The 14,882-nt window shown below is 46.9% G+C and overlaps 1 protein-coding gene across 2 annotated transcripts in view; it reads left to right on the top strand.

The window, feature by feature from the left end:
• The window catches only part of AXDND1 (axonemal dynein light chain domain containing 1), a 342,044-nt gene that overhangs the window by 242,068 nt on the left and 85,094 nt on the right, over positions 1-14,882 (top strand). For both annotated transcript variants that reach the window (XM_069232100.1, XM_069232101.1), the window contains exons 20-21: positions 1,469-1,565; positions 2,010-2,111. In XM_069232100.1, coding sequence (XP_069088201.1) covers positions 1,469-1,565; positions 2,010-2,111 — 199 coding nt within the window. The remainder of the gene's footprint in view (positions 1-1,468; positions 1,566-2,009; positions 2,112-14,882) is intronic.

Genomic DNA, 14,882 nt, shown 5'->3' with positions numbered 1-14,882 from the left:
TGGAATAGGCACCAACATGAATCTAAGAAGGCTCTCCCACGTAAATGCACAAGACCCGCGGCAAGGGGATTGAGGCAGCGTAGGTTGCCTTGGATATCAAGAAGGCTTCTGGTACCCTATCCTGGGACTATTTATGGGAGGTATTTCGGTGGATGGGAACAGGTAGGGGCTTCTTGAAATGGGTCCGTCTTTTGTATCATGCAACCAGAGCGAGTGTGCTCGTCGGGCAAATTGTGCCTGATGCCTTCAGTTTTGAGAGAGGTACTAGACAGGGATGCCCACTGTCCCCGCTACTTTAAGCGCTCACTGTGGAGCCATTAGCCATACACCAGAGGGTAGAATTGGGAGACTGGGTTGCGTGTAGGCAACGTCACACATGTTGTGTCAGTGTAAGTGGACGATACCCTGATTTATGCAATGGACCCACGAAGGTCGGTGTCACACCTTCTACAGCTTATGACTCATTTTTCCACGCCCCCCGCACTGACCCCATTTGTGCCTAGGTGGATGGTCTATCACTAATGTATGTGAACCCACAGGTGTGCAGTTGTGCGTTACCTCCCTGTATTTCCTGCCTGTCCTCCTCCTCTCCCCGCCCCCATGTGGAATGATCTGACTCCCACCCTTGCTCTCACCCCACCCCATTCCCTCTCCCATCCCCTGTTTCAGCTGGAAAACATTGGACTAGCTCCCCCTCGGTGTAGACAAGACATTACCACGCTGAGATTTGTTTGTGTACTTCTTTGTTGTTTGATGTCAGGCCTTTGCCGTGACAGTTCACATTTTTTCACAATTGCATATGCCACAATATTTGAAAAAATGTGAATAAATACATTTTGCGGAAAAAAAAGTTGAGCATCCAATTAACTCCAATTTGACTCAGAATGAGCCATTGCTTAAATATGTTGACATGAAAGAAACCGAGACAGACAACTGTTACCTTGTGAATTACACAATAAACAAAACATAATTATCCTGCCTCGAATTTTAACAGAAGAATCTATCAAGGTAATTGGCCAGTAACAGCTTAGATTCAGCCTATCACTTGAAGCGTTCTTGTGAGCTGACAAAATCTCTGGTGCCAAATCTCGGTCTCAAGTATTTCAACAACATTTCCCATCCCCAAAATAAATTCCACTGGATGTCAGTTTCCATGAGAGGATAACTTGCCCCAGAAACAACCACACGCTTTCCTACACATATGCACACTCAGGCACACTAAGAAAGTTTACAAATGTACACACCACTTGTGTTCTTAAATGCAATATATACACATTCACCCATCTTGCAAACTGACCATTCCATACATTTTCCCGGGAGCACAGCAGGGTCCATGTAGCCTATCCAGAGTTTTTTCTGTCATCCTGTTGTCTGCAGATATTAACATTCCTGTTAAACTATGTTGTTTTTTTGCTCTGTCTTTTACATTTCTTTCCTCCCCTTTCATATCACCCTTCTGTCTTTGCAGATCCTGCATGGAAATGGTGGACAAGATTTCTCAAGACAAAGGAGATTCGTTCAATGCTGATCCCACCTATGAACTCAAGGAATTGGAGATTGTCAAAGTGAAGTTTCTCTTTTTCATTCAATACCTGTCAACCTTACCACTTTCTAGTTGTTTTTGCCTTATTCTTTGGAGGACTATAGATAAGTATCACTTAACAAGCATTGACTATGGCAGTAGTTGTGGCTGTGATTATATAGTGAAATACTCTTGTACTTGAGCAATTCATCTGTGTTGTGTATACCTTGCAAGATCATGTGTGGGATGATAGATAGCATCCCTGCAATGACAATGCTATGTGTTTGTTAAAAGAAACACAATCCAGTGTGTTTGACATAGACACAGGGGAAGGAACTAGGGGAGACAGATCAAAGTTATCAAGCTCTGATACATTGCCTGACTAGCTTGCAAGGATCTATGAACATAGGGTCCTGAGATGACGGCACTGAAGTGTCTAAGATTTGGCCTCATATTTCTTTATCTGTCACTTTGTTTTTATCACCAGATGGAGTGCAATGAGTGGATTGAAACCTGTCAATTGCTTCTGTCTGAACTTACAGGCCTACCAGTGTCCTTGATGGCTACTGAACACCAGGAGAGCATTGAGGTACCATAACCACCTAACTCTCAGAGTGCCATGGGAAGAGGGTGGGATGGACAGACACCAGTACCTGTAAATTGCTGTACCAAAGGTGATTCAAAGAGACTTTCTTGACTGGCAGCTAGTGAAGATTATTATCCAGCATGACTAATGATTATTTCCACCTAATGCTTTTCATAGACTTGTGACCTTGGCTTAAAAGACACAGTGAATTACGCAGATGTTTTTCACTAAGTGGTTCTGAGTGACATCAGTTAGACAATGAGAGTGAAGTTTGAGCTGCCTATGATGACACTCACAACCCCGATATGAAAAACATCCCCGTAATTCACTTTTTACCCATGTATGATTTTATGTTATGTATAGCCCCAAGACCATCTGCCCCTGCTTTCAACTGCTATGTAGTGGTAGAGTAGTAATGGGGAAGCCATACATAATCTGGCTTCTGTTATGTATCCCTGTCCCAAAGATAAAAAACGTAGACCTTACCTGCCATCCTTGAGCAACTTCCAGCAAGTTCCATGCCTTCCTTCCCCTTCCTGCAGCTGTGCTTTCTACTTTCAGTCAAAGACAAGCAGGGCTGCCCCAACAGGCTCTCAGACAGCCCTTCAGCCTGGCCTGGAAGTCCTTTATGACATCACAAGAGTGGGTAACCAGTTTTCTTATCAACTGCTGCTATGTCATAGCAATGGGTTATGAGTTTCAGAGACTAAAATACATGATAGAGGCTCTCCGTGAAAGCCGTACATAACAAATGCATGTGTTCTGTCAGCACTACCATGGACTCTGTTTCATTTTAGCACAATAGAGAATACATGACAACAAAGAAGGATGAAAGGAAGTTCTAACTAGAATGGCTCTGTTTAGTGTAATGCTGACAGCCCCATCAATGTTTTTAAAGCCAGGTTGATTGGAGGCATGACATTGGAAAGGAACATGCTTTAGCAAATTATTGTTTTTGTGCTACTAGCATGAATATCACATTCTAAATGTGATAACCCACTGCTGAGGAGTAGCAACGGTGAGCTATAGATTTCATAGCTCGTGCTATGTCAGAAGGCAATTCCAGGCTGCTCCGCGGGGGCTCTGCGAGAGCCTGTCAGAGCAGTGCTGGAATGCAGGGAGCACAGCTTCTGAAGGAGAGGGAAGGCAAGGCACAGAGAGTGGGTAGGAGTGGGTGGCAGGAGGTCAGGTATGTTTTTTTATTCTGGGACAGGGAGGGAAGGCCATGTTATGTATGCCTCCCCCATTACTGCCCCTGCATAGCTGTTGAGTTGAAAGCAGGGTTATATGATTTGGGGCGGGCATATATCAAATAAAGCTGTGTATGGGTAAAAAGTGAATTATAGGGATATTTTTCACCTCAGGTTTCTAAGTGACATAAACAACTCTTGCTTCACTCTTGTTGTCTATTTAATGTCACTCTGAACCCCCCAGTGAACAACATCCTCATAATTCACTGTTTCCGATCTTCAATTACTTACAGTATGCATGGCTTACATAGGAAGCCTCAACTGTTTACACCAGATTCTAATTCTGATAACTCACTGCTATGATGTTGCAACAGTTTAAGACAAAACTCTTTACCCACTGTTGCTGCGTCAATGCTGTTGCTGCGTCAATGAAGGCCTTCCAGAGCAGGCAGACAGAGCACTTTCTCAGAGCCTGTCATTGCAGCACTGCTTGAGTGCTTTGACTGAAAGCTGAAAACAGCTGCATGAGAAGGAAGGAAGGCAGAGAAGGTGGTGGGGAGCAGGAGGTTGAATGCAGGCCCTCTCTTGAGAACATTTCCACTTCCCCAACACTCTCAGTTCCTCTTTCACAGCTCTTTCAAAGGACCTGTTGAGCCCCCATTGTTGAGGTTCTCAAAGTAGTTGTGCTGTTCCAACTTGCTCTTCAGTCAGAGCCCAAATGTTGCAGCCCAAGACCAAACACAAAGTGCATGACAATGAGCAGTAAACATTTAGAAATGTTATAAACCTTTTTACCAATACTTTTAGTGGAACAGAGGAGCAATCAGGCAATGTCATAAACAGGTTACAATTGTATTCCAACAGAGAATTACAAGGAGATACTGTTAACCCATAGAAAGTGGGGCCCAATAACCAAGGAGAGGAGATAGTAGAGAACTAGTCACCCTGGGTATAATGTGTATCACTCAAAGGTAAATGATGGGGAATAGGTGCCGTAGTCCAAGATAAGTGGTCTGAATTACAATGAGGCAGTAGGGAGCTTATCTTCCATAGAAATCCTAGCACTGGTCTCAAGAGATGTGAAGAATGGAAAACATGCCACTCTGAAGAAACAGCGGGCAACATTGTGGTCTCATTAGCAAAGGCAAACTATATTGAACTATTCTAAAGAAACAGAATAATAGGAAAGAGTAAATAACTGCTCTGGTGAGGAAAAAGGTCACTTTTCAATGGGAGGGATAAGAGATTGTGTTTCTATGCTGAGAGAGTTAATATTCATTAAGTAGAGAGGAGGGTGCATTCCCCAATAAAGACTACCACTCACCTCTCAGATAATAGTGGAGAGGAGATGAGATGCAAATCTCTGGAGGCGGTCACTGAGTTTCCACGAATGAGAAAAGAAAAGTTTGCATTAAAGAGACAGTTGCCAATTTGCAAAGGGAAGAATAAGGTATTGTGCTGCCCTTCCCAGACTATGGCCCTCATCATGAGCCTGACGGTCTTCAGGCTGCCAGCCTCATGACGGACGACCGCCAAAGAGGTGGTCCAACTGCAACGTTACGACCATGGTGTTACCTACTCGGTCAGACCGCTGGCACCGCCACTTTTTCCTGCCCGACAGCCTGGCGGTGCCGGCGATCCCAATCTGCAAGGGCTGCACTGCAAGCAGCGCTGCCATAGGGATTACGACCCCTTTCTCCACGGTGTTTACATGGTGATTTCACCTCCATGTAAGGGCTAGCAGAGATGGGGTGCCGGGGGCCCCACTGGCCAGCCCCAGCGTGCCAATCACTGTCTGCTTGGCAGACAGTGATTTGCGTGACGGGCGCTGGTGCACCCGACGCACAATAGCATTGCCACCGGCTCTATTATGAGCCGCCGTCAATCTTGTGCGTTTCCTGCTGGGCCAGCCGCCCGCTGACCCAGTGGGAAACTCATAATAGGGGCTGCAGGAGGGCTGCCGCATAGGCGGTAACCTGACCACTGGAGTTTGGCGAGCAGCCTTTTTTGGGTCATAAGTATGCTTTTCATGCACTAGTGAGACTTTTAGCCTGATGGACAAGTGAGGTTGTGAAGATTCAACTGCCCTCCTGAGACATTGGTGGAGTTCACAAGAGACAAAAGCTGTTTTTTCTGTGTAAGGGTTTGACACATCAAACAGTGGAAGTCTACTTGGTCATAGAATGATTGCCTCCATTGCAGAATGGTTTGATTAGCGATCCTAGTATAATGTAGAGATTGTCTTGATTTGGCAATTACCTTCCCTAAAGTTCAGCTCTCTATTTGTGGATTTGCAGATAACCATAGGAAAACTATTTTTCGTGTTACTCTCCAGTACCTGTGGAGTTCCTGAGTACAACCAGCATATAAGATGTGATTTTTTGGAGAATCAATTTAACTCAGGGGTCTCTAAAAGGTGAAAATGTTAGCTTTTGTATTTGAGTGTGTCTTATTTTGTGTCCCAGCAAGCAGGGAAATGTACCTCGAGCTAAAATAGGAGCAAAACTTAATGACTAAATAGATCATATATTGGACTCACTGACACATTTGTTTAGACAAGGATGCAAAATGCCTGCTGCTAAAATTCAGATGAGTGCAAAAACAATATAGTGCATCATCCTAATCCCCAGAGAATGACAAGGGTCGCTAGAAAACTTCATCATAATCTCACCCTGATACATATAAACACACATGGCATTGTTCAGAAATATTGGACAGAACAAGGCTGTATCTGAGGTTTTGTAACAGATGGGTATAAATGACACATTTGTTGCACATCTCAGACAGATATACAGCCAGCCCCTGAAAAATGATTTGCAGTGGATAGGTGCTCATTTGTCGCCACTCTCTCTCTCTCTCTCTCTGCATCAGTATACTGAGCAGCAGGACATGCTCAATTCTGCACCTATAAAAGAAGAAATTGTAGCAGCCAGACATGCTATGCCCATGGCAAACCCTCAGGGCGGATGGATTGTCCGTAATAGATTACCAGGCCAATGCAGGGCGCTTAGTGGATAAATTGTTTGATATTTATGTCAAGGCAATCATGACACAAAGTTGTGTTTGTACTGTTCCTTGATGGACCTGAAAGCATTTTGGGACCATAAAGGCGAGCTTGCCGTCTCAGAGCTCCAAGAAGTTAAGGATGCTGTGTTGGTTGAAGGCATGGAAAAGCCCTCACTCCTATAAGACATGGATATGTTCTCACTCACGGGACTGATCTCAAAGCTGCTGTTCCCCGAGGTCCAGGAGTTCAAGTAGGTCTGAACATTCCTACAAAAGAAGAAATCCCCGCACAGTTAACCGATGCCCTGCCACACACCCTACTTGGAGACAAGTGACACCCCAGGTTCCTCTAGGCCTCCATGTCTCCGTGGAGCGTGCCTATATACCCCTGCCACACGACCTCTTTCCCACTGAGCAGGCAGTCACGGTGGACGAATTCCAGTGCCTGAAAGAGACCCCAATCTCCATTCTTGGTATTGGTACCCCACCGAGTACCACAGGAGAGCCTCCGGGCCCAATGGATTTGAGGATGCAGTTACATAGAGTCTGTACTGGAAAAGGTATTACCGCAGGTAAGTAAATTGTTCTTAATGCTTTTAAATATTGATGGGAATGTGCTTAGCAAAGCATTAGTGACCAGGCTGGTTGAGGTTATTCCTGGGCTGGTGTACGAGGATCAGTTTGAGTTGATCCTGATAAGTAACACGATTTATAATCTAGCTAGGATGTACCAAGTCAAACATACACCTCAGCTGGGAGGTAGGTTAGCTTTGGCCCTACTTTAGATTGAGCAAGCCTTTGACGCCGTAACCTGGGAGTATATATGAGGGGTGCTGGCTCAGTCGGGAGGTGGGCACAATTAAATCAGATGAGTTAAGTCGTTATACACAGACCCTTTTGCGAGGGTGTGCAAGGTTTGAGTGGTCTCAATTTGGTTTGCACTGGAGTGGTTGAAACTGCAGTGGTCCCCCCTCTTCACCTTATTGAGTGCCTTGTTATTGGAGCCACTAATTTGCTGGCAAACCTGGGTTAGCAGGTGGGAGGGACCACTCAAGTGATGTCCATATACATGTACAATGCTACAACCTGTGTTCAACAGTTGACTTGGTCCCAAACATTTTACACCCCTTGGAAGAATCTGGGAAGGTATCAGGACTGTGCATCCATTGCTTGAAATCAAAATTATGTTTGCTGGGAAGATTTAAGGGTCTGAGGGTTCAACAGCTGGTGGTGGTGGGTGATGATTGGGTCAAATTACACTTTAGATATTTGGGGATACGCAGTTCACATGACGAGAATTATAAGCTAAATATGGGACGAAGGTTGAGAGTATGCCGATGCAGATAGAGACAAGGAATGTGCCATATGTTAGTAAATAAGATGAATTCCTTTTTTTTATATATCTATTTTATTATTTCCAACACATATAGTCAGTGACAAATTCAGATATCGAAAACTGGATCAATGCATACCGTACTCCAAAGGTCAACATAGCAGCTGTTTGCTGATTCATAATACAGATCTATCAAAGGACAACAAGCGATATGCTCACGAAATAGCTGCATGGTACATGACAATATCATGTGTCATGTGTCACCTCTGACTGCTTGCATGCTTTGTATCCATCTATTCTGTTTCACATCACACCCAATGGTTTGGTTTTACATCACATTACAAGCATGAAGTCCAGTACATCTGATCCAATTCACTGCTGGTCACAAACGGAGGTTCGAACAATTGGGTAAAATCAATCTTTTGTTGACATTCTCGTGAACAAAAGCACCTCCCAGCCTCCCGGTGTCCTCCCGACTTACATGAAAACTCCAAGCTTAATACCTTACGGGTGTGGCTACCATATTTCCTTAATTCACGTCAGGCGCTCATAATTTTTAACAAGTGTTTCCCAAGTGTCATACCCTGTGTGCGCCTGTCCCTTATCTCGCAAAGCTCGTAACACTCGCGACTTCGTCCGTGCCCAACGCAGTGTCATAGCACGCCACTTGTGGAGCTCCAGTGCCCTGGGCACCTTCCAGTTCATGGCAATCAATCGCTTATACAGGATGTATGCCAAGTCGGCAAACCTATGAATATAGGCATGCTGCTTAACTTTAGTTCGTATCCCCAAGATACAAGATTTTGGTTCAAATGGGAACACATGTTCCGTAATGTCAGTGATATCTGTCACTATATCATACCAAACTTTCTGAAGGGGCCTACACTCCCACGCCATATGATAGAAGTGAGCTGCTGGAGACCCACATCAGGGGCATGCCGGGTTAGATGTATGGTACATAAGTTGAATACAGGATGAGGATAGGTATGTCTGGTGCACAAATTTAAACTAGGTATATCGGAACCTGGGGTTTTGTGATACTCTGTATTCTGTACCTGCGGAAGGGCCACCAACCAAGTCTCGGGGGTCAAGGGCACCCGAAGAACTGCATTCCATCTCTGCCTCGCAACCTCACGTCTATTGCCATCCACTTCATTTAGGGCTTTATACAAATTTGTAATCACTTTTGAGAGGCCATTATCTGAGAGCAAAAAGTGTAGTGTGGGAGAAGTTATAGGCTCCTGATCTCCCTCCGCCCATGCTTTTTTAGTCAAATGACATATGGAATAAAACAACATAAATTGTCCCGATCCCACCGAGGTAAGGCCCCCTAATAGCCTCAAACAACATCAAAACACCATCATCAAAGCAATCGCTCACTGTCTCTATCCCTGCTTCCGCCCATGGGGCTAGAGAGTGAGCCTTAAGCAATTGTGCACCTCCCGGTATCTGGCCCAGAGGGATGAGGGGTGAGTATGGGGAACCAGTTCCTCCCTTCTGTACATATCGTCTCCAACAGGCATGGGCTGCTATCAGCAAAGAGTTACCAGTGTTAGGTTTCACTGTGCGATCCGTTAGCCACGTGTAGATAGGAACACCCTGCAGCTGCGTACGTACCCACACTGCCTCCGACGACTCAGGCCTGTGTATCCAGTATAGAGGCCATTGTAGCTGTGCTGCAGCATAGTAATGTTCGAAGTTCGGGGCGCCCAGACTCCCCTCCCGCAGCGTCCGCTGCAGAGTGGCAAGCGCCACTCTTGGTCTGTTGCTCCCCCATATAAGTCCCAACAGTAATCTATTCAGCTCACGGAAAAAGCTCCTGGGCACAGCTATGGGCAATGCAGCAAAATAATAAAGTAATTGTGGGAGCGCCAGCATATTTGCTACTGCCACCCTGCCCAGGGGAGACAGAGGGAGCGAACACCAGAACCGAAGCAAGCCCTTCATAGAACAAAGCGTGCATCCCAAATTACTGTCCCTTAGGTCCTCAGGTTTATGGTGTATATATGCACTCCCAGGTATTTAAATGTGTCATAGCACCACTTTAGCCTTCACACAGGAGATGTATCTCTCACCCTGGCAGCCAGGTCAACCAAAGGGAACAAACAAGATTTAGACCAGTTAACCCTCAACCCCAAAATCTCTCCATATGCATCCAACAGGGACATCACTGCAGGCAGCGTGGTCCACGCTTCCTTGAACACTGCTAACAAGTGCTGCGACAAGTGCTGCGCATAGGTGGCATAGTACTCGGCAAGCCATCCACCCCCAGGGTCTTATTGCGGGCTATTTGTGCTATGGCTACACCAATTTCCTCTATTTTGAGGGGTTCATCCAGTGCTGCCATATCCATTGCTGATAACTGCGGAAAAGGTGCTCCGCAAGGAAGGCCTCTAATTGCCGATTGTCGCAGGTCCCCTGCCCACGTACATACCCATATAGTATTCCTTGAAAGCATTATTAATTGCTTCCTGCGAGGTGGCCAGAGTTGCGTCATTTAGACGTATAGTCCCAATCGGGGTGTGTTGCTGGTCCTCCCGCAGCCGCCAAGCCAGCAATCTCCCCGAGCAGTCACCCTCCACCTATAATCGCATGAGGTGGTAGTTATAATCATGACGACGAAGGCGTTGATCCACCTTCTCATACAACTCTTGTTTAGCATGAAGGGATTCGAATGACACCTTATTTTGTGCAACTGCCACCTCCAAGGCCCGCATATCTTTTTCCAAGGTGACAACCTCAATGTGCAGCGATCAACGCACCCCCCCAGGAGGCCGAAAGACAATGTCCCCTCACCATGACTTTGTGTGCGTCCCATTCTATAGCCCTCGATTCCGTGGACCCAGTGTTTAAGTCCCAATATTGCTTAATAAAGGTGTTTGATTCCTCTCTAAAGGGATGATCCAGCAACGCCTCCCTCTGTAGATGCCAGGTGGGCATTGTGGAACGCTTTCTGCCCCACTTTAAAGTCAGCAGAAGTGGGGAGTGATCAGACAATGTCCTAGCCAGGTACCCCGAGTCTTTAATCAAGGAGCATACAACCGAAGTTCCCCACAGCAAATCTATTCTAGTGTGTATTTTGTGTAGTGAGGAGTAGAATGAATACTCCCTATGTGTCGGGTGACCAGTGCGCCACATGTCATACACCCCAATGTCGTCAGCCCAGGCTGCCAATAAATTAGAATTGCGTCTGCTCGCTGCACCCTGCAAGGGCAATGCCGACGGTCCATCAGTACATCTGGGACACAATTAAAGTCCCCGCCCCAAATGGCAGGCATAGCGGGGTCAGTTAACAGTGCAGGGGTCAGCATTTGAAGGAATTCAATTAACAAGCTATTGGGGGCATAGACCCCCACTATAGTGAATGGTCTACAATCGAGCTGCCCTTCTAGCGCTACGTATCTGGGACTAACCCCCAATGAGGATATGCAGCTACAGCCTTGGAGAAAGCATCCGTCTAGCCATTGTAAGAAAATGTATTGTGATCCAGTTGAACATTTTGAACATAACCCACTACCCCCCCCCCACAACACCCAAAAATTGTGACGTATATACGCCTCTCTGAGCACCACCAATAAGAACAAAAAATAAAACATACATCGATTACCAAAAAACTTTGTCCATTTGGATATCATCCGGGGGAGCATGGTAGCTGTCTGTGGAAGCCCCTTTTAGGGCCCCTAGTGCCCGATAAAAGATGTTCATAGTAGCGCTTCCAGTAGCCACAGCCACACTGCCATGAGGACTCTCTGACTCCATGGAACAAAAAGGGACCCTCACCAGTACATGTAGCCAAAGCCATTGCAGTACCAGGGACTCCATCCAACGGCCAACCGATCCATGGCGTTCCCATCCACAAGTCTCTTTGCCAAATGACCCCGAGCCCATAGCATCACACCACAAAGATAGTCAGAATCCCATAGTAAATCACCACCAGGTAGGGAGGCGACTATTCAGGTATCATAACTCATCTGCAGTCCTGGGTGTAATCACCGGTCCCTTCAACACGTCCGTGATGGTCGAGTCAGATCCACCAGAGTCCAAGTCCGTGTGGTCACGTGAGGCAGACCAGAGCATAGGGAAAGAATTATGAGTGTGCAACGACGCATCTCTCAGCACCTTTGCCCTTTCTGCAGCTGCTTGTGTTTTTGTGGGTTGCGCTTTTGATCTTCTCCTGGGTCTCCTGCGAGCCGGCGAGGTCAGCCATTCTCCATGTTCCCCATCTTCCTCCAATGGTTGGGCAATACCTTTGGCATGCATCCACGTCCAGGCATCAGCTGGCGTGGTGAAAACATGAGTGCGGTCCTCCATGATTACCCGGAGCTTAGCAGGGAACATCAGGGCATATTTGATATTATGTTCACGGAGACGCTGTTTTATCTTCATGTAGGAGTAGCGCTGGCGCTGCACCTCTGCCATGAAGTCTGGATAGGTCATGATGGAAGCCCCCTCATGTTGTATCGAGCCTTTGTTTCGTAAATATTGCAATATCGCATCGCAATCTCTGTAGTTGAAAAAACGCACAATTAGCGAGTGGGGTGGCAGTCCCGGGCTGGCTATTTACCCGGAATTCTGTGTGCCCTTTCCACAGAGAAAAACTTTGGCAGTGTGCCATTCAGCACCTCTTTAATTAGCCTTTGCTCCAGGAACAATTCCTCCACTCGCTGGGAAACCCCCAAAAACGAACATTATTTTGACAAGATCTACCTTCAGCGTCCTCCGCGCGTCTCTGGAGGGCTTTCACTTCCAGATCCAATCGTTGAATTTGCCTCTGGTTTTCAGACACCATGGGATTCATAACACCTACAGGGGTCTCCGTCACCTCAACCCTCTCCACCAGGCTGCGGTGATCCACTCTGAGTAAATTAAGGTCCTGGGAAACCGTGTCTATTTTGTTTTCAAGAAACAGTTTAGTGTCCATGATCGCTTGCAGGATCTTCTCGAATTGACCCGAGTGGGACTGCAACGTACTTACTAAAGAGCGCAAACTCAGCACCTCAAGTGGTGCCTCGGGAAGAGCCATTGGGCTAGATTGCTCCTAGGGCTTGGGTGTCTTAGATTTCCCCATCATTCTATCCGCACAAACTGTCTCTCCTGCAAGGTGAACTGCCTCTCCACCACCCCATCAAGGGGACCACTCGACTCATCTCTGGCAGATAAAATAATATCCTCTTGGTAATAATGTAAGTAGCTTCAGGTTAACATGAACACCCTGGGAAACCAGTGCCATCACCTGGTCCAGGAGCTGCAACCACTCGAGCAGGCAACAATCAGGCGCAGGCCTGTTTAGTGTGTCGTTAGTATCGTGTATTACGCTTTTTATTCACACTTTTTGTAGCGTTCAGGTCCCCCTTTCAGATAACCGGTAGCATTTGCTTCACTTTGCACAACGCCCCTGGGCTTTCCAGCGACTGTACCTCCTCTGTAGTTGTCTCTACTGCCTCTAATCCGCCCCAGCCACGTGCAGTCTTTGTTCGCAGGTCCCTGATCCTTCGTTTGGTATCGCCCTTTACTTCCTGGGCGCAAAATGCCTGAAAGATAAACTCCTGTGTCCAGCCAACACACCAATACTGTAGGGCAAGGGTCTGGGGGCAAACGGGGGGAGGGGAGCCGGCTCCGCGATCAAAGCATCAGTGCACTCAGTGATCCCCGTGCTCGCAAGGCGCACACCCTGGCGCATGCGTCCTACGTCTTTAGCCGCGCATGTACTGCAGCGCCCGAGAGGCGAAAAAGCACACGGAGAGCCGCAACCCCACTTCGCTACGCCTCTTCAGCGCCGGTCCTCCTCCAGCGTCGCTCCCACACGCAGCCCATCTCCAGCGCGGCTCGCCTCACCATCCTGCCACGCCCGCGTCTTTCAATCTTAAGGCCCTGGCCCCGGGGAAGGCTTCGCCCACCTCGGCGGCACCAACACCGCACGCCCTGCACGGCACCAACCACTCCAGGCACCTCCAGAGCACTAGCGCCACCGTTTTTGTCATGTGGCTGGTGCCGCGGACGCGCAAACAGAATATTTATATGGGCCCGAAGTGGAGCCTGATTTCAAGCGACCGCCGCAGCTGCCATTTTGACCACGCCCCCAAATAAGATGCATTCCTGATCTCTCCATTTGACCCCGCACAGCAAGTAGGATCTACTTGGGGTGCTCTTCCTGTTGTCCGCGCTGTCCGGAAGAAGTCACTAACTTTGCGCTCCTTACCTGGAAATGCTGGGAGGTGGAGAATTTCTGGTCAGAGGTACTGCCTAAGCTTGCACATAGTACAGATGAGTAGTGCAACCTACGATTCGAGACTGCCTTCTGAGTCTTTTACCCAAAAAGAAAAACGTGAAGATGGCTAGAAAATTTCAATTACTTGCAAAGAGGAGAATAGCTATGCACTAGCTTTGTGGTCTGCTGCCAAAAGTTGATAAATGGACACAGGGCGTGTTGGAATGGACCACAACGGAGGAACTGGTAATGAAGCAAAATCGGCAGAATGTTAAATTAATATAAACCTCATGATGTGGGCAGAAATGATTAGATTGCTCAATCACCCTCCAGGTGGCAGGCCACTGTGAGCCCTGGTCACTCTGTCTGAGGAGACTAATGATCGTTAATAGTGGTGGTTTGACATGGGCCAACCTTTTTTTATGATGAGATAAAAAAATAAGGTGCATATGAAAATAAGGTAGTTAACTGTAACTGTAGTTCTCCAGTATTGGAGTCTTTCATAGATTCACATGCTTGAATCCTTCCCCGTCATCGAGATGGGAGCCCCCGGTACATCAAAACAGCTATACATATAAGCTACTGCAATGAAAAAAGGCCCAAAGGCTTTCACTTTACTATCCTATCCTTATCTCTATGAGCAAAAAGGACCAAAGCAAGGCCCAGCCAATCAGGCTTCCCCTCCCTCTAGAACCCTCGTTAGAGGAGCTCCCTTCCCTCAGATTTTCTACCGCACGTCGTGCCAGGGAGTCTCCATTGAGCTCTGCTCAATCAAATCTCCAGAGAAGTTTATTTCTACTATTCTTTCTTCAGAAAAGAGGATTTCTTCAGCAAGTAAGGTGTCATCTTCTTACTTTACTTAAAGGAGCTCTATTTTTGTTTTCCCACGCAATACCCATGGGTTTTGACACATTCCCAGATTTACAAGAATCTGTAAACCTGGGAATGCCTCAAAACTGTACACCTCCCAGGGCAGGCACGAGTAGAAATATCTTCATTTCTCCTTGTTTTTCCCTCTTTCTATGTGTGCTGCATTC

This window comes from Pleurodeles waltl, chromosome 4_2 (genome assembly GCF_031143425.1).
Source record: "Pleurodeles waltl isolate 20211129_DDA chromosome 4_2, aPleWal1.hap1.20221129, whole genome shotgun sequence".
Lineage (NCBI taxonomy): Eukaryota > Metazoa > Chordata > Amphibia > Caudata > Salamandridae > Pleurodeles > Pleurodeles waltl.
Note: the sequence above shows the minus strand (reverse complement) of the source record. Positions and strands in the feature narration are given on the sequence as shown.